At 39.9% G+C, this 25,849-nt stretch overlaps 2 protein-coding genes across 2 annotated transcripts in view; one reads left to right on the top strand and one right to left on the bottom strand.

Annotated features, from left to right (window-relative positions):
- The window catches only part of LOC133526617 (uncharacterized), a 38,086-nt gene extending 36,981 nt beyond the window's left edge, over positions 1-1,105 (bottom strand). Inside the window, exons 1-3 of the mRNA XM_061863310.1 lie at positions 943-1,105; positions 787-868; positions 494-581 (exon numbers count right to left, since the gene is read on the bottom strand). Of these exons, the coding sequence (XP_061719294.1) occupies positions 494-581; positions 787-868; positions 943-964 (192 nt within the window). The 5' untranslated portion in view covers positions 965-1,105. The remainder of the gene's footprint in view (positions 1-493; positions 582-786; positions 869-942) is intronic.
- A 162-nt stretch (positions 1,106-1,267) lies between these two features.
- LOC133526333 (DNA-directed RNA polymerase, mitochondrial) lies at positions 1,268-25,462 on the top strand. Its single transcript, XM_061862896.1, has 25 exons — positions 1,268-1,716; positions 1,852-1,962; positions 2,140-2,545; positions 3,331-3,510; positions 4,488-4,628; positions 5,722-5,896; positions 7,215-7,325; positions 8,396-8,557; positions 9,352-9,681; positions 9,830-9,970; positions 11,823-11,941; positions 12,155-12,326; positions 12,748-12,866; positions 14,763-14,978; positions 15,928-16,077; positions 16,625-16,810; positions 17,861-18,070; positions 18,340-18,494; positions 19,286-19,437; positions 19,544-19,703; positions 20,021-20,150; positions 20,936-21,061; positions 21,762-21,933; positions 22,485-22,576; positions 23,134-25,462. The coding sequence occupies exons 1-25, from the start codon at positions 1,575-1,577 to the stop codon at positions 23,255-23,257; spliced, it is 4,182 nt and encodes a 1,393-aa protein (XP_061718880.1). The 5' UTR covers positions 1,268-1,574; the 3' UTR covers positions 23,258-25,462.
- Positions 25,463-25,849: the final 387 nt, after the last annotated feature.

Genomic DNA, 25,849 nt, shown 5'->3' with positions numbered 1-25,849 from the left:
AAAGGTTTATTATTAGTATTTGTTTGTCATTTCCATATCTCGAATTTGTGGGACCTGATGGGTGGCTATTTTGGCCCACAGGTCATCTGGCATACGGCAGATATATCCTGCCCAGACCCATTTGAGCTTGGCAGTAGTTTCAGCTACATCAGTTATTGTAATTTTGGAGCATTGTATTGTATTTTTAATGTGATCGCTTAACTTCACACTCAGAATACTCTGGCTCGCTGACAAACCTTGAGTTTCTGAGCCTTTGTCAAAGACCATGTCTGTGCTTCATAGGTAAGGATGGGGAGAATGCACATGTCCATTCGTTTTCGTTTTAGTGATTTAGGTAGGTTTTCCTACATGTGCTCCATCATGGACTTGCGACTTCTTTGTCTTGCCGTGCCTGGAAGGAGACTATTTAGCCCAGGTATATACTCATGGACATCTCCTACTTCTAAGAAAAGGGTTTAAATTAGATGTATATATTTATATAAAAACTACTTACATCATAAGTATAGGACCACTTCTTCCGCACATGATTTAAAGTCATAGTTTCTGGATATCCATTTTCCAATAAGATTGTGCGAAATTCCCTAAAATTACAAAGTTGAGAATTATAATCTTATTTTATCATATTTAATGGTTTTCAATTTGTTTTTCTTTTCTTATAGTAATGTGACTAGGTGTAAAAGATACATTCAAATTTACAAGAAGATTATTACAGATCAGAATGGGTATATTAATGAGAAACAAAAGTTTTTAAAGTTCCTTTTTTCCGTTGCCCTGAATAAAACTTACGCCCACGGCTGTTTCTTCTTTTTAAATAACCAGTCATTCTGGAAACGTAGTTCAAGCATTTTCTTGGTAAGTTCAGTCGTCCCTGGAAGTTAAATAACAATTAGTACACACGAATAAAAATATATAATTATCAACACGACACTCTTTGCTACGTACATAAAAAAGCCTTTTCCTCCATTGTAATCTATGTCAATTACTGCTGCCACATGCAACTGCACTACAAGCAAATTTAAATATATTATGCTGACATGATAAGTTAATAAAATAATGTTTTTAATTCATTTTTAGCAAAAAAAGCATAATAAGGCGATCAGACCAATAATCATTTATTCAATTTATTGACAGTTTTGAGTTTTGACATAATTTCTGACATTACAAAAAAGGGAAAAAGTTTCAGAACTATTTGAGTTTATTTTAAAAGCGCCTAACTATAAAATATGTTTAATGGTATTGTTGAACATTTTATTATCTGCAATAAAATGTATATCCAAATATTAATTTTAGTAAATGTGCAAGTGAATGTAAAGTATTTCTTATATCATGCTTATATCATAAAATGATCATTATGTATTTTTATACGATGCTAGCAGTATTTACTGTAGCTTGAACCTTTAAAAAAATTGGTCAGTGTTGCCTAGTAGCAGAATTATTATCACTTGTAACCCATAAAATGTCAGTGTCAAGTAAATCTGTCAATAGTGCGTAATATCTCGTTAATTTCACGTGGTTTTCTTGGTTTCGGCATGTTTTATATAATTTACTTTTGATGCTGATTAAAAGAAAACACCATGCATCGACTTATATCAGCCAGAAACTTATACCAAACAAGCATTCATAATATTTCTTTACCTTCAAATACAGCTCTCAACAGAAGTCCTGATATAAAATGTGCCTTTTGTCGGAAAATTCTTCTAGGTCACCACAATATAGGTAAGTTTGTAGGATTCCTTGGCGTATTTAGGACGCCTAGTGATTGGTTTTATATTTAGAACTAAAGTCACATGCCTTTTAAATTGACAATTTAACCTAAGTATCGATATTGCATAACTTTCGGCTTGTTTCCAGAAAACTTACTCGTCGCCAGGCACCAGTCCACGAGAATCGCTAATGCCTTGAAAGCGGTCAAGAAGAAAGGGAAACATAAAATTTATAAGAAATATGGAGAACTATTGGAGGGTATGATATTACTGATGTAAACATACATGTGGTTTGATGTAAACAAACAATTACTCAAGTATATTTTATTAAAAAATATAAACAGAGAAATATTTTGAACACACATAGTATTTGAGTATTGTTTAAATGACTTATAAATCAGAATCCTATGTATTTATTGTATGTTATTTTTTACAGTTGGCAATCAAGCAATGACTGAAACCAAAGTATCTATAAGTAAATTACGTGCCGTCCATCTCTCCAAACTGGCTGATAGCCCGGTATCACTGGGCCAGCTGCACCAGCTAACCACAAAACCATCCAAGAAGCCCACCATTGCTGAAGTGGATCCTGAGCTGCTTCAGAGTGTCAAGGAAAAAATATTAAAGAAATCATCACCAGTTTCTTCAACACAGATAAAAATATCTTCAGGGCCGAAGGAGATAAGCCTGGAGGATGACCAATGTGCCCTAGTTTACACTCATCACAAAATTTCTAGTTTGGAGGACAGATTAAAAACTAAACAGTACATAGACTCTGTGAAAGAGAGTTATTATAACTTTAGGAAAGCTACTATTTATGACCAGAGGTTGCAGGATTTGAGGTAAATATGAACTCCTATTTCTTACTTATTCTTTTCAGTCAAAATATAAAGTAGTCACATAGGCATTGATGGATTTTCATTTGTATTCTTACTACATTTTAATCTTCTTCCTAGCGTTGTCCCGGCATATTGCCACAGCTCATGGTAGTCTGGGGTCTGCTGGACAACTAATCCCAAGACTTGTCATAGGCACTAGTTTTTACGAAAGCGACTGCCATCTGACCTTCTTGGGATAAATGGGTAAAACTAGGCCTTGTTGGGATTAGCCCGGTTTTCCTTCACCGACTGGTATTGTATTGTATACAGGCGATTTTCCGCAACTCGACGACTTGCGCCTATTTGGCGTGATATACCAAGATTGGCGCAAGCGACTGTTAAATATCAAATGATATTTCATACATAAGTTCAGAAAAACTCATCCAAAGGTTTGAACCCGCGACCTTTGGATTGCAAGTCGCACGCTCTTACCGCTAGGCCACCAGAGCTTTTTCTTACTACATTAGAATATGAATCAAAATTAATATTTAAAATCCAATTTTTGTGGCCTTGTGTGCCTTTAATATTGTTTAACTAAGTATTTTATACAACACAAATAGCCTCCTTATTAATAAAATCCTAAACCATTTTACCTCCTCAGGGTGGAATTTAAAAAATTGCTTTCTTACTAGAGCTTTGCTACATTTAAAGGAATGTAATAAAGCTCCAGTTTCATTAATATTAAGATAATAGGCCACTTTCATTAATATTTAGATAATTGGCCAATAAATTGTGTTATTCTTATTTAGGTATGCCATCACTGAAGGTCTGACGCAGGAGTTTGATATGATCACCCCAGACTCCAAAATGAATGAGATGCCCCTCCAGCCCCTGCCAAAGAGTCCACATTCTGTATTTAGGGAACTGTTTATTGAAAATCAGATGGATTCCTATGACCAGGAGCTGCTCAATTCCTTTTCAAGTTTACAGTAAGTGGATTTGCTTAGTTAATATATTTGTCAGTTTCATTCACAAATACAACTAAATTATTGTAAATACATTATTGACTAAGTACTTTTATTTTGTTGCTACTGATGACAATTATCAAACAACCGCAAATATAGTACCTTGCTAATTTTGACAGGCAATAATAGCCTCTGGTGGATTACCATTTTCCATTCTGGCAAATCATATTCAAGAAGCTTCTCATCCCTCTGGATTACCACAATCATTGGGGATCTCAATTAGCAAGGCTCTATTGAATCATCAAAATTTAAGGGAACTTCATCAAAAATGTGTCGAAATAATGTAGGAACAGTAATATTCAGCCTAAAAGAAATAAATTCATGTTTTATTTGACGTCATATTGTGTAACTACTTAGTATAATAAATTAAAGTAAAATTGAAATCAAATTAAACATTACTAATAATATTTTTCCTTGAATAGTTACAACAAATTTCGGAATATTGTATTGTAAAAATAAAATTAGCTATAGTTATAGTTAAAATATCAACATGTACCTTATAAAATAATAATGTATCAATTGAGTTAACCCTGAAACACTCCATTTGGAAGGAGCAATACCTCCTAACACAAGTACTGTTATACTTACCAGGAGGTATCCACTACAAATATTGTTTAAATTCAGCTAGATACCAAATAAACCATTTGATGAATTTTGATTATTGTACAAGTTATGTACAGTCAGCAATACTATTCGCTTAGCACCTTTGCATACAAACTTCTATGCAGGGCGGGAACCTTTTCTCTGCTGTACATTAGTGTCTGACTAAAATCATTTTTTTTTGCGGCTTACCTTCGGCAGAATCACAAATTTAATACCAATACCTGCTAAAATAGAAACCAAAACTATGGTTGGTCATTACTGAAAAAAAACAAGGTTAGGCAGACATCGGATTTTTATACTAAAACCGATATCAATAAACATAATTTTTTAATTTATAGAAGCCAAGGCTTAGCCCACCCCGCTATAGAAGACATCTACGACGACCCAGCGTTACACAACGAGATCCATGAACCGCACGACCTCGATTTCGGACAAAGAGAGGCAGCTCTTGAGGTCAAGAGGCTTAATGTCAAAAAGGCGTAAGTTGAGTTTGCTTTACCATTACCATGTCTTGGCTAAGAGACTTGGACTCAAATGTCTAATATACCTACTTCGTTATATTAACCCGGACGTAAAAAGAGGGGTGTTATATGTTTAACGCCAATGTCTGTCTGACATAGCGCTCTAACGGATAGGCCGATTTTGATGCGGGTTTTTGTACGTAAAAGCGAGTTTTCTTGCGGTTGCGGTTCTTAGCTATGTTTCATAGAAATAGATGTAATGTAAGGCATATTTGGTATAAAATGTATTTTGTTGGGGATTTTAAATTTTTTAATTGAATAGTTTGACTTTGGTGAGATTGATGGAAAATATTATGACTTGTGCTAAAATACTGTACAATAAATTCTGTCCGTGTTGGTATAATAAGATAAAGTTGCACAAGATAAAAAAAAAATTATTGATTCTGGAAATTTTTTGGATGTTTAATGCATATTGATGATATTAATTGGATAGTTAGTCTTAATTATCATTTATGTTTACTTTGCTAATCATGCATGTGAACATTATTATTACAGGTGAAAGTGTGGAAAAGTTATTATTACTGACTTTTACTTGATTTTACATAGCATTGAGAATAATTATGACAATTTTTTTAAGTCAAGAGGAAGGAACTTCGTTACCATCCATTTTTTTAAAACAAAATTTTACATGTAAAATACATATGTAATATTATACAGGGTAATAGTAATGTACAACTAGGGCACAAATCAAATTATTTTATGTTTTTTAAGTAGTTACACTGTTATAAGATAAGATAAGATAAGATAATTTATTCCATAACAATTTTACAATCATGTCGGAAATATATTTAACCTATAAGTACTAAAATGAATCACGATTCTATAAATAACATGCATAACTTAAACTAAAATATACAAAATAAAAAATATTCAAAATTGCAGTAACGTTAAGTAAAGGTATACGAGTAACTTATAAACTGAAATAGATACCATACACTAAAGAAAAACTTGACGACTTGGGTGGACTTGGTCTTTTTCTTTGATGTATGGGTATGGTATCTAATTTCAGTTTATAGTAATATGTAGTTTAATAAAACTCATAATCTTACAGCAAACAAGCAATAAAGCAGAAGAAAAAAGCCAAGTTAGAAAAACGCAGAGCCAAGAAGGAAATCAGTATGAAGACTGACATGAAACAGTTGGAGCTGCAGGGAAAACAGGAAGCTCTGGAACGCTTGCTCGCTGCTCATCTACAGCTGTTGTGCTCACTCAACATGGTACAGGAGGTGAGCAAACTTGCTATATGAGTAGGAGGGTCTGTCATCTTGCCTGAATCGAAAACTTATAAAATGCATTAGCAAAGTGCAGGGGTAAGAATGAAATTAGTATGAAGACTGACATGAAACACAGAGCTTCAGGGAAAGCAAAAGCTCTTGAGCGTTTGCTCACTGCTCATTTACAACTGTTGTGCTCGTTCAACAGTGTAGAAGGTAAGAACATCTTCTATAAAGGTATAATTTCAACTCAGTGTAGGGTTCTATAGTTACCCGTCTGTCAAAATAGATGTTTTTGCAATAACTCAAAAATGCCTGAACTGATCAGGTTCGCTGTTGTTTTTGAAAGTCTTTACTAAGCTTTACTTTCTCGATTTACATGCATCAATAGTTAGAGGGGAGGGGGCACATTTTTTTTCTTTCAGAGCGATTATTTCCAAAAATTTTACCTTTAACAAAAATGGTCCTCGAAGACCTTTCAAAACGAATATGTTTTGAAAGACCTATCCAACGACACCCCACACTATAGGGTTGAAACAAAAAAATCTTCTAGTGGCGAATTTGCAGCCCTAGGCGCCAGGCCCCTTATTAAGTAAGCCGACCTTTTCTTAGCACCTTTCTATATAGACTGCCGCCCCTAATATCTAGCCGCCCTAGGCCCGGGCCTAAAAACATCAGCCTTTTTTGTACCTAAATATTTTATGATTATGATATGTGACATAATTAACCACAAGATAAAAGTTCATCGACCTGTAGTCTTTAATTTAGAGTGTTTAGTTTAGACAACAAGTAGTACTGCCAAATGTATATGTTATTATTAAATCTCAGCTAACTGATAAGATGTCTGATCTAGTTTTATTTAGCACAAGAATCTGTTAACGCCAAAGTATTACAGATAAGATAGAGAGCGTAGCAAAACCGATATAGCGATTTTACATTTTCACCCCATTTAGAAAGAAATAAGTTTATGTATGTATGTCTGTTTATTAAACGCAAGCTAGTTAATGAAGCTCGAACGTCCCCTCCCATCCCCCTGATGCAAAACCCCCCTCCCCCCCTTTAGCATGAAATATGTCCCGTTGACGGTTTATTTGTCCATTTTTGAGAAAAAATTATATTTTTTTTATATGCTGCACGATTTTCATGTTACAGCTAGATGAACTTCGCCGTTAGACGTTGACCAAGCTGGTTCTCCCTATCTATACGATTTCTTGCAGTACTATGTTATTTTCTAGTTCATCGTAGTAGTTAGTGTTTTTCATTCATAAATATTAGCACGAGCCGTTAAACAACACCTTTGGCCTCTTGTAACACAAATAACTACTTCCAGGCCCGCAAAGTTCTACAGTATTATCGGCAGCGGGGAGCCAAGGTGCCCGACCATCCAAAAATTACGGACATCAAAGTATACAACACGCTTCTACACGGATACGCGTTCATGGTAATTTTGATATTATTTTGGTACAGACGTGAAATGAATTTCGATTGAATAAGATGTTGGTCTTAAGAAAAAATAAACTTTTTTTTTAATACTGCGTCGGTGCCACACAACCATACGGCCCACCTGATGGTAAGCAGTCTCCGTAGCCTTTGTACGTCTGCAACTCCAGAGGAGTTACATACGCGTTGCCGACTCTAACACTCCGCACCTTCGTTGAGCTCTGGCAACCTTACTCACCGGCAGGAACACAACACTATGAGTAGGGTCTAGTGTTATTTGGCTGCGGTTTTCTGTAAGGTGGAGGTACTTACCCAGTTGGGCTCTGCTCTAGATCTGGAATGACATCCGCCGTGTTGTGCCCTACCACAAGCAAGATGCCATTCACAATGCCCATACCTCTCTTTTGGACGTAGTTTAAGGACGTACCCGGGTCCGTCATAATGTTTTACTTAAATTTTACACATCTAATACAATCAATGAATCTTTGTTTTGACTAACCTAATAGAAAATAAATGTTTTTTTGCCATATGGCGAATTGCGAATATAGTAGGATTTTATTACTCGGTATTACAAAAACAACAGAAGCATACAAAGGACCATAGGCAACTTTGTATGGAGCCTGGGCCAAAAACCAACAGAAATGAGAGTTAGGTCATTAGATAGGTATTTCATTGTACTTCATTTCGTTCTATGGGTACCAAGCGGAATTCCATTGCATAACTGAGATATTTGTATTTTTATCAATTGATCATCACCCTTATTACCTAGGCAATAGGGTCCAAGTAAGTGAATTAATTGCTGCAGGGTAGATGTTCGCGCAACGCTGCAAGAGCAGCACACCATTCGCCGCGCTCGCCCAGCGGTGGACTCTATTGCCTGGGTAATACGGGTGATGACATTTTGACTAAAATACAAATATCTCAGTTTTGCAAAGGAATTCCGCTTGGTGCCCATAGAACGAAATGAAATAAATAATTTGTTGGTTTTTGGCTCAATTTTGCCCAAGGTCGTTTAAAATAATGATTTTATATTTATAAACATCAAATATTAATCTAATAAGTATATTTAAGGGACTCCTGGACCAAACGAAGGATTTGTTAACATCGATGGCGACGGACGGTATCGCGCCGAACGCGCAGACTTATGCCGCCACCTTCGAGTGCATCGAGAGAAGCAACATCAAAGATAAAGAGCCCGTCTTGCAACAATACTATGAGCAAATGCAGGAAAAGGTAAGTCTTCAAACAACCCTTTTTTCCCTGGTTTTAAATCACCAATTGTCGCTTACCATAGGGATGAAATTTGCTTGCATCTCTTTACGAATAACCTGTCAGAACGTCCTTGTGGTAAGCGACAATGCGGCACCTTTTACTTGAGAACGACACATTTGATATTTTTTATCTTCCAATATCATTTTACACAAAACAAAAATAAATAAAATATTCATTTCCTCACTTACTGCAATTTCCACCCCGTGCCAGTTAATTGTTAGTTTTTCAACTTTAGTTGAAAATGATTATGTAAAATTATTCCTGCAAATATAGAGCCAATGATTTTTACGTTCCTAATTATAGTTCTTTTTTTTAGCTCTGATGTATTTTTACCGAAAATTTAAAAAAACGCTTGTTATAATTAGTTTTTATTACAATATGAAAGCAAAATAATGTAAATAATCGTATGTGATTTATAATTGTTACATATTTGCTGTGACTTATTTTTCAAGTGTTTTTTAATAAAAAGTCACGTCAAGATCGCTTACTTTCTTTCTAATGCAAAAACTCGCTCGCGAAGCAGTTCGATCATGCACCCGTCTATTGGCATCTGTTTTTTAAGATGTCTCCACACATCTTAAAATAAAAGTTAAAGTGCCAAAGTGGATTTTTGTGCTAATAGTTAATTCACTTTTATTAATTTAAAACATTAACTATCTCAAATCACAAGTCAATCTCAAGTTTTCTCATCTGTAGACTGGTACTTTTCGAAAGATAAGCGGTATATTTTCAATAAAACAATTATTTTCTTTCAGGGCATAACCCTAAATGACTTGCTGGACAAAACCCAATTTGTCCACGACCAACGCGAGCTCGTGTTCCGCGCCGTCCGCCGCCTGCACCCCTCCTTCACCCCGCACTACACCCCCCCGGTGCTCGACTACGACTGCCCCCTCACCGACAAACTCAAGTTGAACGAGATACAGAACAGACAGGGGTTGTTGACCTCGCCCGCTGAGGGGTTGATGACCTTGGAGGAGGTAAAGGAGAGAGGGAGACGCCAGTTGCAGATAGAGATTAAGGGGGATATTGAGGTGCAGAATATTGATGTTAAGGATGACGCATCGCCGACTGTTAAGTTATATGTAAGTGTTAAGTTCTAAATTATGTTTACCCAATTTTGAAATTTCGTTGAAATTAAGCTTTTAATATCCTTCCAGTTCTAGAGTGAAATGGTCTTAAACATGTTGTGAATTTTGTACTGTATTACAACAGTGTTATTTATACCTTTAGCGAGAGAAACTCCAGGCAACCGAAGCAGAGTGGAGATCGGTGGTGCGCGAGTCGTTCGAGCGCAACCTCGGCACGCTACGCTCGCAGAGCCTCGCCTCACACTCGGCCATCGCGCTCTACCCTTACCTGAGGGTGCTGGAGGTGCGTACACATGCCCTTACCTGAGGGTGCTGGAGGTGCGTACACATGCCCTTACCTGAGGGTGCTGGAGGTGCGTACACATGCCCTTACCTGAGGGTGCTGGAGGTGCGTACACATGCCCTTACCTGAGGGTGCTGGAGGTGCGTACACATGCCCTTACCTGACGGTGCTGGAGGTGCGTACACATGCCCTTACCTGAGGGTGCTGGAGGTGCGTACACATGCCCTTACCTGAGGGTGCTGGAGGTGCGTACACATGCCCTTACCTGACGGTGCTGGAGGTGCGTACACATGCCCTTACCTGAGGGTGCTGGAGGTGCGTACACATGCCCTTACCTGAGGGTGCTGGAGGTGCGTACACATGCCCTTACCTGACGGTGCTGGAGGTGCGTACACATTGCCCTTACCTGACGGTGCTGGAGGTGCGTACACATGCCCTTACCTGAGGGTGCTGGAGGTGCGTACACATGCCCTTACCTGAGGGTGCTGGAGGTGCGTACACATGCCCTTACCTGACGGTGCTGGAGGTGCGTACACATGCCCTTACCTGAGGGTGCTGGAGGTGCGTACACATGCCCTTACCTGACGGTGCTGGAGGTGCGTACACATGCCCTTACCTGACGGTGCTGGAGGTGCGTACACATGCCCTTACCTGAGGGTGCTGGAGGTGCGTACACATGCCCTTACCTGAGGGTGCTGGAGGTGCGTACACATGCCCTTACCTGACGGTGCTGGAGGTGCGTACACATGCCCTTACCTGACGGTGCTGGAGGTGCGTACACATGCCCTTACCTGAGGGTGCTGGAGGTGCGTACACATGCCCTTACCTGAGGGTGCTGGAGGTGCGTACACATGCCCTTACCTGACGGTGCTGGAGGTGCGTACACATGCCCTTACCTGACGGTGCTGGAGGTGCGTACACATGCCCTTACCTGACGGTGCTGGAGGTGCGTACACATGCCCTTACCTGAGGGTGCTGGAGGTGCGTACACATGCCCTTACCTGAGGGTGCTGGAGGTGCGTACACATGCCCTTACCTGACGGTGCTGGAGGTGCGTACACATGCCCTTACCTGAGGGTGCTGGAGGTGCGTACACATGCCCTTACCTGACAGTGCTGGAGGTGCGTACACATGCCCTTACCTGACGGTGCTGGAGGTGCGTACACATGCCCTTACCTGAGGGTGCTGGAGGTGCGTACACATGCCCTTACCTGAGGGTGCTGGAGGTGCGTACACATGCCCTTACCTGAGGGTGCTGGAGGTGCGTACACATTCCCTTACCTGAGGGTGCTGGAGGTGCGTACACATTCCCTTACCTGAGGGTGCTAGAGGTGCGTACACATGCCTTTACCTGAGGGTGCTGGAGATGCGTACACATGCCCTTACCTGAGGGTGCTGGAGGTGCGTACACATGCCCTTACCTGAGGGTGCTGGAGGTGCGTACACATGCCCTTACCTGAGGTTGCTGGAGGTGCGTACACATGCCCTTACCTGAGGGTGCTAGAAGTGCGGCCACATTAAAGCGAACTTAGATCGGTGGTTGAGAAGAACTCTAATAAAATGTTTTGACACTTTGGCCCCTCCCTAGTTTGACAACTAAAGGACAACACTACACCGCGCCATAGTTTTCGTGTTAAGCTCAGCAAAGTTACCGCAGACAGCGCAGGTATTATCTGCGGTAACTTTAGTTGTCAAGTGTGAATGTCACGTTAATGATTCCGATGTTCATATGACATTAACTGTAGGAGACACAATTTGTCTCGTGGAATAAATGTATAAAGGCAATAAAAGGTAATGTGTAATGTATTCTTTAATTATGACGATGACGCGCTAACACAGTTTTTATCCACAGACAGAGCAATTCGTGGATCTGATCATGGGCGAAATCAACAAGCTGGTGGACGGCAGTGAAACCTACAGCCCTACGCTAAAACTATTGCAACGTGATCTGGGCACGCAGGTGTACCTCAAGTGAGTTTACCCCTACAATCACGATGACCGAGACATTTTTTTTTATGGAAATTCCTACCGAATCTTTCACTTTTGAGGGGATCACATTAAGATAAATTATTAAACATGTCAAGCAAAAAAAAAAAAGAGTCTTGAGTCGCCAAATCGGTTTCGATCTTCACCACTCTCGCTTCAAGAAATAACGTTATGATAGCAATGTTTTTTTTTTTTCAGATATCAAGTAGAACAGTACCGCAAGAACGGAGTCCTCTCCAAAATCTCCCAAATCTACGAGCAATACTGCGAATGGTATATGGACCGCAGCGCGCTCGGCACCGACGTGCCGCTCAACAGTCGGCAGGCGTGGCAAATGCTGGTGCACAGGAACAGAGAGGGCGCTAGTTTGGTTAGCACACAATTGTCAGCTTTATGGCAATAGAGTTAAAGTGCACGCTACGAAAAACTTGTTTACTGTAACATGGGCATGTTTATACCTAGAACGCATCTTTGATATTCTTTCATGTATTAAATATAGATACTGCGAACGGCGTGCCTTACAGCGTAGTACAGTCAGCTGCAAAAATATGTATCGAGAGAATCCTCTCATAAATATGGTACTACGCTCTTATTACACTGGAATAAGATGCTATGGGACATATTTTTGAGTAAGATGTGTACTCCCATATTTTTACACTTGACTGGTGATTTACTATTGGGAGCTAACATATCCGAGCCGAATGTTTGATCCCCTAAACGTTGAAAATTAAACATTATGCGAACAGAACAATGTGCATTTTGTAATGTTCCCATTGATTGATTATCTTTAGGACATGGAGGAGACGCCGTGGCCGATGGAAATGCGGCAGAACATAGGCAAGTTCCTGTACAACATCATCATCAACGACGTCAAGATCGACGTCAACATGTTCAAGCCTAAAGCCAAGCAGTAAGTTAACATGTCCTTACATTTTTAATGACATATTTTCATTCGCAGTCCTTTTACTCATAATCATTGATGCGTGGATGTCTCTCGACCCGAGAACGACGGAATCCGGCATAGGCCACTGGAAGACTTGGTCAGTTTTTCTTTCTTTTAATTTATTTCGCAAACTTGACGTGCGTCAAATGTACGAATAGATGAGATAATGTGCAAGTTATATCTGTCGCTCGGAACTAGATGCATTGCAAATGTTAAGAGAAGGCTAACAAAATTGCAGTTTCTGTATTTAAATTTTAACACGTTTTAATCAAGGGCAAATTCCATGAAGAAATAAAATACTCGGAAACTAGACCATATTTGTGAGGGCAGACAGGCTAAGCCGTAAAAGGTATTTGGACCCTGGTATGTCCTTAAACTACGTCCAAAAGAGAGGTATGGGCAATGTGAATGTCATCTCGCCTTGTGTGGTAGGGCACAACACAGCAGATGTCATTCCAGATCTAGAGCAGAGCCCAACTGGGGAAGTACCTCCACCTTACAGAAAACCGCAGCCAAATAACACTAGACCCTACTCATAGTGTTGTGTTCCTGCCGGTGAGTAAGGTTGCCAGAGCTCAACGAGGTGGGTGGGGTTAGGGTCGGCAACGCGCATGTAACTCCTCTGGAGTTGCAGGTGTACATAGGCTACGGAGACTGCTTACTATCAGGCAGGCCGTATGCTTGTTTGCCACCGACGTAGTATAAAAAAAAAAAAGGTTAAAGTTGGCTTGGTAGAAAAAAAAGTTACGAAAATATGTCCATTTTTCATTTATTTTCAATTGTGTATCATTACCCTGCATAGGGTAAACCGTATATTATTGACGACTTTATAATAATCGCTAAAATAAGAATTCTATTTATTTATTCACACAATTCAAGTAAACTTGGATTGGAAAGTTTACTTGGATTGTGTGAATATTAAACAGAATCCTTTGTAGTATACGGTGCCCAGTTATTGGAAGGTGGCCGGTAATGGACGGTTTACCCTACTATAGCAATATAATTTTAGTATAAAATAGCTAGTAATATAGCCGAGGAATTTGACTAGTAGAATTGTAATTTGAATCATACTATTAGGTTGATATAAAACTTGAAAAACCACGCAATCGCTAAATCTTCCGTCGCAGATTTCGCGCAGTGCGCCATATCTTGTTCCTTTCTAATTTCCTGGCTTTACGCCCCCTCTTGTAGAGGTACCGATGAGTTGCGTTGAGAGACTGTCATTATAAGATGTAATGTTTTGAAAAGATGTGTCCCGCGGAGTTTCTTGCCGGTCCATATTGGGATACCCTCCTCCAATTGAGGGGGGATTTAAATCCCCTGAACCACCTGACCTAACCAACCTGAACCTGTCACCATGAAGTCGGGGTGAACTGCTCCTAGGCCTATTATAATTGTCTTATTTAGTTATTTTAGTTGTATTATTAATCGTAGACTTTAGTTTAAATAGCCCAATTTTATTGTACATACACATGGAATATTATTTCTGGAATAAACATTTCAAATCTTCTCGGGTCAGAGGTGTAGGGTTAGAGTCGGTGTAGCTTTATTTGACGTTCATAAGCGCATTGTAATATGCCTACTTGTATAATAAAATATCTTTTACAGTACATATGGGGCTACTTTATAGCACTAGTGCGAGAAGTAGCATATTATGTTACTGTGTCGAACATTTAAAGGGCCATATGTACTGTAAAACGTTGTACGATACATGTGCGAATAGGTAATTCGCAACTCGTGTCGATTTAAAACACTCCCTTCGGTCGTGTTTTAATTTATCGCCACTCGTTTCGAATTTCCTATTTTTCGCACTTGTATCGTAATGTACTATTATCTTTAAAAAAACCCCGGTCATGTTGTCAGGAAGAAGCTCCCGGCCGTGTACAAGGTGCACCGGCCCTGGGGCCGTCTAGTCCGCTTAGAGCTGAAGCCGCACCCCGCGCTGGCGCGCCTGTGGCTGGGCGCCGCGCGCGCCGCGCTGCGCATGCGCGCCGCCCTGCTGCCGCCCTCGTCGCCGCCCAGACCCTGGCCGCATCTGCATTCTGGGGCCTATCTACTGACTAAAACACCGCTTATTAGGTGAGTGCTCTTCATCAAGCACGAACCTGTGGACAGATGTGAGGACAGAACTACGAATGCACAGTTCACTGTCCCTGGGGCCGTCTAGTCCGTTTAGAACTGAAGTCCGACGCTCGCTCGTCTCTGGACGGGCGCCGCTCGAGCCGAGCTCTGCATGCGAGCCAATCTAGTATTATCATTTATCATCGTCGCCACCTAAACCTGATTCTAAGGCGTGTGGCAAGTCCCCGAGCTCGAAAGCTATAGTTAATTGTGCAACGTGAAATTAAATACGAGAGTTTGCAATATTCTTACCCCCGAACTTACACACAATGTTTTTCATCACACATGCGAAGAAAAAACTAAATTTTAAGCGATATAATCCTTAAATACGGTGTATTTCAAACATTCGTTCGCCATATTGTCATTCTTTGACAGGTTAGGCATCAAAGGCACAGACCTATCCGACATTCAGCCAGGATTAAAAATTCTGTAAAAATATTTTAAACGGCTATTAAATTAATCAAATTAAATATTTTTTAATATAAACAATAATAATAAATTATAAACGTCAGTATTTTAAAAATATAATTCGTTTATACCTACACCTACTTGGCTATAGAAAACCTCGGGAGTTACAGCCTTTTTTTTCACAATACATAGCTCCCGCGGGAACAATACATGCTTTTGTCCTTCAGTAATTTTTGAAGCAAGTGAGATGAAAAATACTTTACAGTACATATGGGGCTACTTTATAGCACTAGTGCGAGAAGTAGCATATTACGTTACTGTGTCGAACATTTAAAGGGCCATATGTACTGTAAAACGTTGTACGATACATGTGCGAATAGGTAATTCGCAACTCGTGTCGATTTAAAACACTCCCTTCGGTCGTGTTTTAATTTATCGCCACTCGTTTCGAATTTCCTATTTTTCGCACTTGTATCGTAATGTACTATTCTTGTTTCAGAATGCCATTCTACATCATGAATCAGTGGAAGCGGCTTGAGGAGGCGCCTCCGTCCGCGCTGTACCCGGCTTTGGATAGCCTCAATCAGCTCGGAGAAGTGCCGTGGGTCGTCAACAAGCCCGTGCTGGACTTACAACTTCAAATATTCAGGTAAGATAATCCACAAATTCCGCGCACCTAACCAAAGAAGATTATCTAATCTCTCGCCAGTCGCCGGTCGTATCAAGAAAGTTTTTTTTATACTAACTCGCTGGCAAGCAAGCATACGGCCCGCCTGATGGTAAGCAGTCTCCGTGGCCTATGTACGCCTGCAACTCCAGAGGAGTTACATGCGCGTTGTCGACCCTAACACCCCTCCCTACCCTCGTTGAGCTCTGGCAACCGTACTTACCGGCAGGAACACCACTCAGTAGGGTCTAGTGTTATTTGCCTGCGATTTTCTGTAAAGTGGAGGTACTTCCCCAGTTGGGCTCTGCTCTAGATCTGGAATGACATCCGCTGTGCTGTGCCCTACCACACAAAGCGAGATGACATTCACAATGCCCATACCTCTTGTGGACGTAGTTTAAGGTACCCGGCTCCGTACTTAATGTCAGTAAAAGTAAAGCAAAGCAGAATTTTACTTAAAGTAAAGCAGCATCAGCTTATCAATATTAATTTTCAAGGCAACCTGTGTAAACGATGTTGATATTTGTAGATCTGGCGGCAACAAGAAGCTGGACATCCCTCTGCCCGCGGCCGCGCTGGACCCCAAAGACTTCGCGGAAGCAAAAGACGCGGCGGGCGCCTTCAAGCGCCGCGTGGCGCTCAGCCGCGCTCGCGCCGAGATGCACTCGCTGTGGTGCGATGCGCTGTACAAGCTTGCACTCGCTAATCATTATAGGTAATAAGTAAAAAAAAAACCGGCTAGGGTATTTTTTACTAGTTATAGGGTAAATCCGGGGTAGATGGCCATAGTTTTTTTTTGAAAGACGATAAAAAAAATAAGAGTGTGTTTTTAAAGTAGTATTCATTTCTTTATAAACTTTGACTAATCGACGTTCGAAAATGAAAGAAAGAAAAAAAAGATTCATTGAATTCAGTTTGAAAAACATGTTAATTTTTTTTGGCCTTCTCTCCCGAGGTGTGCGGCAGTGATGCCATTACAGGATTAGTTAGTTAGTTTATTTATTAGTTAACTCTTCCCTTTAGTTTGTTTCGTTTTAAGTTTTTATTTCCCAAGTGCCTTCTCTTCTCCAGAACTCCAAACCTCATTTAGGTCACCCAGTACCACCAAACGGCGCACTTCTATCCAATCTTGGATGAGAATAGTCTGATAATAGTTTTACCCTTATTATTTTTCTCTTTATTCTTTTTTTTATTCGTCACTGTTCTCCGATAACCTTCGAAATACCCTATCCTATCCGTGATATATAAATCTTCATCACAGTCTCCCGGTAAGAACAAAACTACAAGCGTATACTTTACAACAAAAGCAAATAAAACCATTATTTTAAGACATTAACATGACCACCATGTAAAATATGAACCCTTTAAAAATATTTTTCGAGTCAAAACAATCAACAAGGATTTTACGCATTTTTCAGCCTTATGGTCATCTACCCTGGAATTACCCAACCTTCTCTTCTCTGGATCTACATTTAATATGTAGCCCGAGCCACGAAAATGATTGCATTGGCATCATATTTATCAAAATCCTTGGTATTTTCAATCCTACAGTGTAACACAAACATGCATACAAGTAAACTGCTAACATCATAACTTTACTAATAGTCAAATAATAAACTACTAACATGTCCGTTTTATAGGCAACATCTTAAACGCCTTACGTGTAACACCCCAGCAATTTTATATCTATTCTCCTGAAAACTAGTACAGCTTACTAGTATGAGATAAAAGCGACTAGAATTTTACATCATACTCATTTGCTTAGGGACGAGATCTTCTGGCTGCCCCACAACATGGACTTCCGCGGTCGCGTGTACGCCTGCCCACCACACTTGTCCCAGCTCGGAGCCGACGCGTACCGGGCGTTATTAAAATTTGCGCGAAAAGAGCCGCTGGGACCCGACGGATTAAGATGGCTTAAACTACATGCTGTAAATTTGACCGGAACTATGAAGAAAAGCACTGTGGATGAGAGGTTTGTTAGAATGAAAATTTAGTCTTCGATATCGAGCTTCGCTGAAGTTTGCTCGACGAGGTCCGCTGGGGCCCAATGGGTTGAGGTGCCTTAAACTACGTGCCGTTAATCTGACGGGGTCTATGAAGAAAATCACTGTGGATGAGTGGTTAGTTTGTGCGTTTGTGTTAGTGTGCACGGCGACAAATGTACGTACGTACGACTAATTCGCATCCAATGCACTTGCTCGCGAGTAATTTTTACAATATTGTTTTTTCTGATTCCATCAGATTGGAATATGCTGAAAGCGTCCTAGACAAGATCCTGGACTCAGCCGATCATCCTCTTGACGGCGAGGGCTGGTGGCAGGCCTCTGAAGAACCCTGGCAGACGCTGGCGTGTTGTATGGAAATCGCCAACGCGATCCGATCTCCAAACCATGAAGGTGATTGCATGTTTACTCATGACATGAGGTATTTTTTAAAATGTAAAATTGCGGTTACTTTTATTTTAAATTTTATATATTTCATTGGTAATTCCTTCTGTTAATCTACACTAAGGTTTTGAAAGATTCGGTTTATGCGGCTAAATAGTGTTTTAGCTAGGCTAGGGATGTTTTTAGTAACATTGATTTTGTCAAATAGACGTTGAAAGAGGCTCACTTTTAGGCTATATGTTTCGTGCGCTTTACCTAGAGTGTCTGCCGCTGTCGCTTACCTTACGGTCTAAATTGGAAATTTAATCTGGAATATCTCGGCACTCTTCGCGTCAATAAACAGAGTTCCCGTGCTTCTGTCATCCGGAGATCACGCAAGCTGTCTATATGGTATGCTATAGATATGTAGATAAATAATGAATGACTAAAATTAACGTCTTGATCTTGTACAAGCATTTATTTACTTGATATCCCATGTTCGGTATGTAGCCCAATCTTGCAAGCTAAATTAGACCCACTTCCCATTATTTGATGGAGCTGAAATTTCATGTACTTATGTATGTAAGTTGGGTGACAATGTCATATTATGGTACCATCGAGCTGATCTGATGATGGAGACTGGCAGTAGAAACTCTGGTATAAAAAATTGAAACTACATCGTGTTTGGATATGTTAACATTGTCTCCATGAGTATTAGTTGACTGAGAAGTACACTCAGCGATAAAAGTTGTATATATATATTTTTTTTGTATCATAAAAGTCATTGAATGCGTCAGTATAATCTTTGTGGTATTGTACAGAATACCTGTGCGGGTTCCCGGTGCACCAGGACGGGTCGTGCAACGGGCTGCAGCACTACGCGGCGCTGGGCGGCGACGCGGCCGGCGCCGCCGCCGTCAACCTGGCGCCTAGGGGGCGGCCGCAGGACGTCTACGCCTCGGTGTGCGCGCTCGTGAGTACATATCTACAGATTTTTCCAGAGAGTTCATAATTTGAGCATACATGTTTCATTTCTATTTTGAACCTTAACCCTATGTACTAAAGTCTACATTCCCCAGGTGGAGGAGATGAGAGCGCGCGACGCGGCCGCGGGCGTGCCGGCGGCCATCATCTTGGAGAATTTTGTGCGAAGAAAAGTCATCAAGCAGACTGTTATGACCACCGTGTATGGAGTCACGAGGTTCGGGGCGAGGCTGCAGATCGCTAAACAGCTCAAAGGTAACTAATGACGTAATTTATTTGTAATTCTGGCAACGATATTGTGCTTAAAATTACAGGCGTAGTCAATGATCAATGTATTTATATCATTGATTCCAGTTATGATTGCAGCAATAACGTGTTTCGCACACATTAATTGAATTGAATAGTTATTCAATACGTTTGTAATTGTAGTTCTAATCGAGGACTTGTTGCATGAAAGTTAACTTTTATATAAATTACCTTTTGCCTCCGTCCGAGCGGATCCTTTCACGAAACTAGGCCTCCTGGTCATAATATCTGTATTGTTTGGTTTTACATTATATTTCCTTTGCCAGATATCGACGAGTTTCCCAAAGAGCACGTGTGGTCGTGCAGCCAGTACCTGACCACGAAGACCTTCGACAGCCTCCGCGAGATGTTCACCTCCACCAAACTCATCCAAGACTGGTTTACCGACTGCGCCAAGTAAGTTAATGGCCTATGATCAGTGTTCCCCAAAGAGCCTGGTCGTACACCCAGGCCCTGACCACAAAGATCTTCCACAGTCTCTGTGAGATGTTTACCTCCACCAAACTTATCCAGGACTGGTTTACCGACTGCGCCAAGTAAGTTAATGGCCTATGTTCCCCAAAGAGCCTGGTCGTACAGCCAGGTCTTGACCACGGAGACCTTCAACAGCCTCGGTGAGATTTTCACCTCGACCAAACTCGTCCAAGACTTTCGCTTTCGCTCTGAATTAATATTATTTATATTAATCAGTGGTAATCGCTGTGGGCCACACATATTGTAAACAATATAATAATTATTTTTGTAAATATTACTTGTAGTGGCTGTTTGTTTACCCTAATAAAGAGAAAAAAAAGACTGGTTTACCGACTGCGCCAAGTAAGTGGAATTGGCTTCTTGCATTTGATACGATCCAAAGGTCTTGACCAACAGTGAAGAATAATACCCCAATTCGGTCGAGCTGTCTTCCAGTCTTTGTTCGAAATGTTGACATATAACAAGGTCAGCGACCAGCCAGCTTTGTTTACTTTGGAGTTTCTTAGTATATGCGTTTGTATGCGCAGCTGCAGCAGCATATATATATAAAATTTTCGTCCCATTTTTTGTCTGTTAACGCTAAAAGTATTCGAAAATAAGATCTTTTATTCGTAGCCGCTTGCCTCATGTCATCTAGGATTTCTAAACGTTTTTATTACAACAAATGGTTTAAAATGCACTTTATAACTAGTCGTTTATATTCGCAGGCTGATCTCAGGCATATGCGGAGAGAGCGTAGAGTGGGTGACACCTTTAGGACTGCCCGTGGTGCAGCCCTACTACCGCCGCGGCATCGCCGCTGCCAACAGCAGGATGCCGCTTGACCACCAACAGTTAGTTTTTTTTTATGAAGAACGTGCACGTCGAAGGGTCCGCTATATTGTGGCTGAAATAAAAAACTTGAATTTGACATGTGCAACTGTAATTTAAACGTCATGATCTCATAGAAGTTTGACTAGCATCGTCTGTATTGTCAAAATCTTTGCAAACAGCTCGGTCACGGTCATGGACGCTCCCAATTGACAATGGCCTCCTGTGCTTGTTAAACGTGACCAAACAAAAGTGTGAATGACATGTACAATGTCTAAAAACATCAATACGAGTGAAGTGCCAAAATTATGTATACACGACCTTATTGCCCAGATATTAAGGTAGTGTATATATTTTTGGCACTTTGTTAGGGTCCTACTGGACGTAGAAATGAAAATGCGGACTGTATTAAAATAGGCTGGTTTATTCCGCCTTAATCACAAAGAATCCCGACCAAACAATTATAAAAAAAACTATTACGGTATTCGTCCGTTGCCGGTGGAGTATGTGAAGCCGAGTGTGTGCCGCGCGGCGCTTGCGGCTTGCCGCGATGACGTCGCGCTCTGTCCGCCGCCCGCGCGTCTCCTCCCGTGCGTATGTCCAGTACTTAACACACTTTGTTCGTATCGATATTTTTTTACTTGACCGTACCCTATTCTTGTGTTATTCGACTTGTAAATATTTGATTAAGTAACATTGGGTCTTTTTCGAATAAAATTGCAGACGTCCATGCACCATGAAGCAGCGCAACGCGTTCCCGCCCAACTTCATCCACTCGCTGGACTCGTCGCACATGATGCTCACGTCGCTGCACTGCCAGGCCGCCGCCGTGGCCTTCGTGTCCGTGCACGACTGCTACTGGACGCACCCCGGGGCCGTCCCGCTCATGAATAAGGTTACACTTGTGCAGAGGCTTCGTGCTAGTTAAAGCCTTGTATTTCCATTGAACCAAGATCCGAATGGAATACAAGAAGTCAGTTGAAGAGAAAGCTAAACGTATTACGTAATATTAATACCAGTATGTTGAAAGGTAGATTCATATTTATAATACTAGTATGTTGGAATGGAAGGTAGATTCAGTTTTCTGCCAACAAACTGCTCTGCAGTTTGGCAGATAAGTGCCTATGAGTACTACTGTATTCTTCTTAGAATTAAGATGTTGCTATATGTGAGATCCTATAATTGGCTCTGTGTCACTATTTATGTTGTTATTAGCATAGTTATAGCTGTTGGTTCTCCATGTAAATAAAAATAAAATAAAATCGGATCCAGAGGCCGTAAGTTCAAGTCTCACCCAAGACAGTAATTTTTCCACTTTGAAATTTATTCTAAGCTTAATAGCATCGTTCGCAGACGGTTCTGCTTGTTAAAAAATAATTTAACCAATACACTGTTAAATACACCTCTAGCGCAACATGATTAATACTTAGTTTTCTTTTCCCACAGATTTGCCGAGAGCAGTTCGTAGCTTTGCATTCGCAGCCGATCCTTGAAGACTTATCGGACTTTCTAGTCAAGCGTTACAGCTACGATGAAAGGTACGTGCTAATTTCTACTGTATTTAAAAGCAATTAGTGTTTTATTTTTCTTTGTGTTAGATAATCCTTTGAAAAAAAAGAATTAAAACATAGAAAAAGGTTTAATCGCCGTTCAGTTATAAAAAGCGGAACAGCCGGAAAATTAAACGCAGTCGAATGGAGCTTAGTGCGTTGACTAGTTTACCACTTTGTACAGTTTTAATTACTGGATTATGTTATTTTTTATAAACATTGTACACATTTTGGCAAGCAAGAGTCGCTTGTCAGTGGAGCGTTGGCAGAGAGAATCGTACTGTCTTTTTCCTATGCTGGTATCATAACCCGAAAAAAAGGGATGAGTAGTTTTTTTTTTCTACTACGTTATTAAATTATAGAACGGGACCTAATCACGTATTAAATTTTAAATTTACCTCCGACGTTTCAAGGACAGAGTTGTCCCTCGAGTTTTCTCCGAGTAGTACACTGAGAGTTGATGTAAAAATACACACACAAATACAATAAAGAACTTAAGACATAAAGAAAATAAGCACTGTACTTACTTTAGTTTATTGTTTCAGCGAGCTTGAAGGCACGTTGGGAGCGCCCAACAAGAAACGCGTCAACAGTTTGCTGAAGAAAGTCCCCAGCAAGGGCGACTTTAAATTAGACAGCGTTCTCGATTCCGTCTACTTCTTCAGCTAGTCTATCGGACTGAAACGGACTTTATGACTGGTGCCGTAGACTATCTTTTGTGCGGGGTCGATATAGATGTATGGCAATTGTGTGTCTTAAATAGTTTAGCGTCATCCAATCTTGGAATCTAACGATCATTTCTTATTGCAATGGAGACGAACAAGGGAAAACCATTGATGTTAATATACTATCTCTCGGATGATGTCACTTGTTTCCTTCTACTATGAATTAATATGTATAATGAATTTTACCACAACTTTGTAATTTATAGACACACAATTGGGCTTGATAGACTGATATGAGATATTGTTAACGGTTGATAGGTAGTGTATTTACTTTTTTAATTTCCAATGTTAATATATTTCAACCATGAAATATAACTTCCAAAATGCCTTCACTATAATTATAAAGTAGTTGACTCTCGTAGAGTACAAATGGTTTAGTCACGTATTTGTAATTTGATTGTTCCTAACGTCTAATTCATTTGTGGAGAAAGATGGTGCAAATGGGGAAAATCGGTGAACGCAATTCATTCATAAATATTATACCAAAACAGCATTACCCTTACTGTACTTACGTCAATGTTTAGGGCAGGCAGTATTTCTAATCTTTTAAAAGTTTGTTTCTTTTAACCGCTTATAATTTTTCATCAAACGTGCTCGTGTCGCCGACGGTACGAAGTTACGTGAAGTTTTGTCTTACTTATTAGACTGCGGCGAAATGAGCTGGATACTGAACGTCACTGAGTTGATCAGTTTTGCAATAGACAAATATGAAACAATGAGGTGGCCTATCGCATATATTTTATAAAACTATATTTCCATAGACAATGTTTGGCCGGAAAACATTTACTTTATTTTTAAATTTACTTATTAAAAAATAGATTTTAAATTTTAAAATGTCGTCGTGGGCTAAAGACGATTTACGCATATTTTATTCAACATTTAAATTCCGTATAAAGTTAGGATTTTTTAGTAAGTAAATTTAAAAAGAAAGTAAATCTTTTCCGGCCATTCATTGTCTATGGTAATATAGTTTTAAAAAGTACACCAACGCGACAACAAGCGAGCTCAACGAGAGGGGGGGGGGGGGTGGCGATTAGGGTCGGCAACGCGCATGTAACTCCTCTGGAGTTGCAGGCGTACATAGGCTACGGAGACTGCTTACCATCAGGCGGGCCGTATGCTTGTTTGCCACCGACGTAGTATAAAAAGTATATGTGATAGGCCACCTCTTTGTTTCATATTTGACTATTGCAAAACTTATCTAGTGACCTACGTATATCTTATATACCAGACTACGGCGGTTAAAAGATTAAATGACGGGGGTTCCGTTTAAGCTACAGAATGCTGAAAAGCAACAATCTTTACGTCAAACAAATATCAGAACACAGATGCATAAAATGGAATTCTTTGTGTAGGTATTAAACGGAGTCGAAATAAATTTGCGCCACTTTTGTCCCCAATTGTAAGTTTTACAATTATTTAAGGTTGGTTAGTATTTAGTAACTAAATTGCGTTTGTATGTTTATATGTCATATCTAGAAAGTCCTACACCAAACCAAAATAATAGTCGTAGCCTGGTTAGCGAGTGCAGAGATTTTTTTAGTTTAACTAAATGAAAATGGCCATCAGATAACGTTGTTGAAGGAAACCCCAAAGTAGGATTTGCCTTACACACCTTTGGACCTTTTACAACATAGTACAATTTTGCATTTATGCAATAAATGTTAAAACGTGTTAACAGAGTATACTCATAGAAAGAAAGTTAAATCTGCGAGTGACACCCTGAGCTGTAATTTTTGAAAATTTTGGGAAAAACAAACGGATCATATTATACTGCATGAATTTTTTATGTAATGCGCCTAACACGGCATGTTCCTTGAGCTGGTTCAATTAGCTAATCGTATTGTATTCAACTGACGAACGACAGAGGTATGGAGGAGAAAGACATGCTGCGCCGACGCTAAGTGGTGGGAAAACGGCAAGCGAAATGATGGTGATTCAACTGAGTGTCCTAAACATACCGATATCTGATAACTACAACAGTATTAATTTTTGATATTATATTATTGTATCTTATGTTCTGACTCGCAACCATTTTCAGTAGTGCAATGCAACAAAACAGTCTGTGATTTGTTAGAAGTCTAACAATAAATTAAGCTGAATTATAAAAAAAAATTGTTTTTATTATATTTTATGTGTTTAAAAATGATTTAGTCCTTTTTTTCTTGCGGCGACAGATTATTTTCTTCATTTCAAACAAAATTGTGCCGAAAAAAGAACCTAACAAAAAATAATATTCTCAAAATGATCGCTGCGTTTTTTTTAGGGTGTTGTATCAATCTATCGACGTCGACTGATGCTTCGATCGAGCGATCGATAATCCATCAGCTGCAATGGTCATTTCTTTTGACAACGTGCTAAAGCACCCTACTTAACATTACATGTAAGCAATAGGTACGCATAAAAGGTACTAAGGTACTATACAAAATAAAATAAATACAATACAATAAGAAAACACAATAGTTTAGAAATCGTTGATTTATTATTGGTACAAAAAATCTAGACGGACGTATATTACAACGAATTTATCTACGAT

Source organism: Cydia pomonella, chromosome 16 (genome assembly GCF_033807575.1).
Source record: "Cydia pomonella isolate Wapato2018A chromosome 16, ilCydPomo1, whole genome shotgun sequence".
Classification (NCBI taxonomy): domain Eukaryota; kingdom Metazoa; phylum Arthropoda; class Insecta; order Lepidoptera; family Tortricidae; genus Cydia; species Cydia pomonella.
This window is presented reverse-complemented; position numbering and strand designations above follow the sequence as displayed.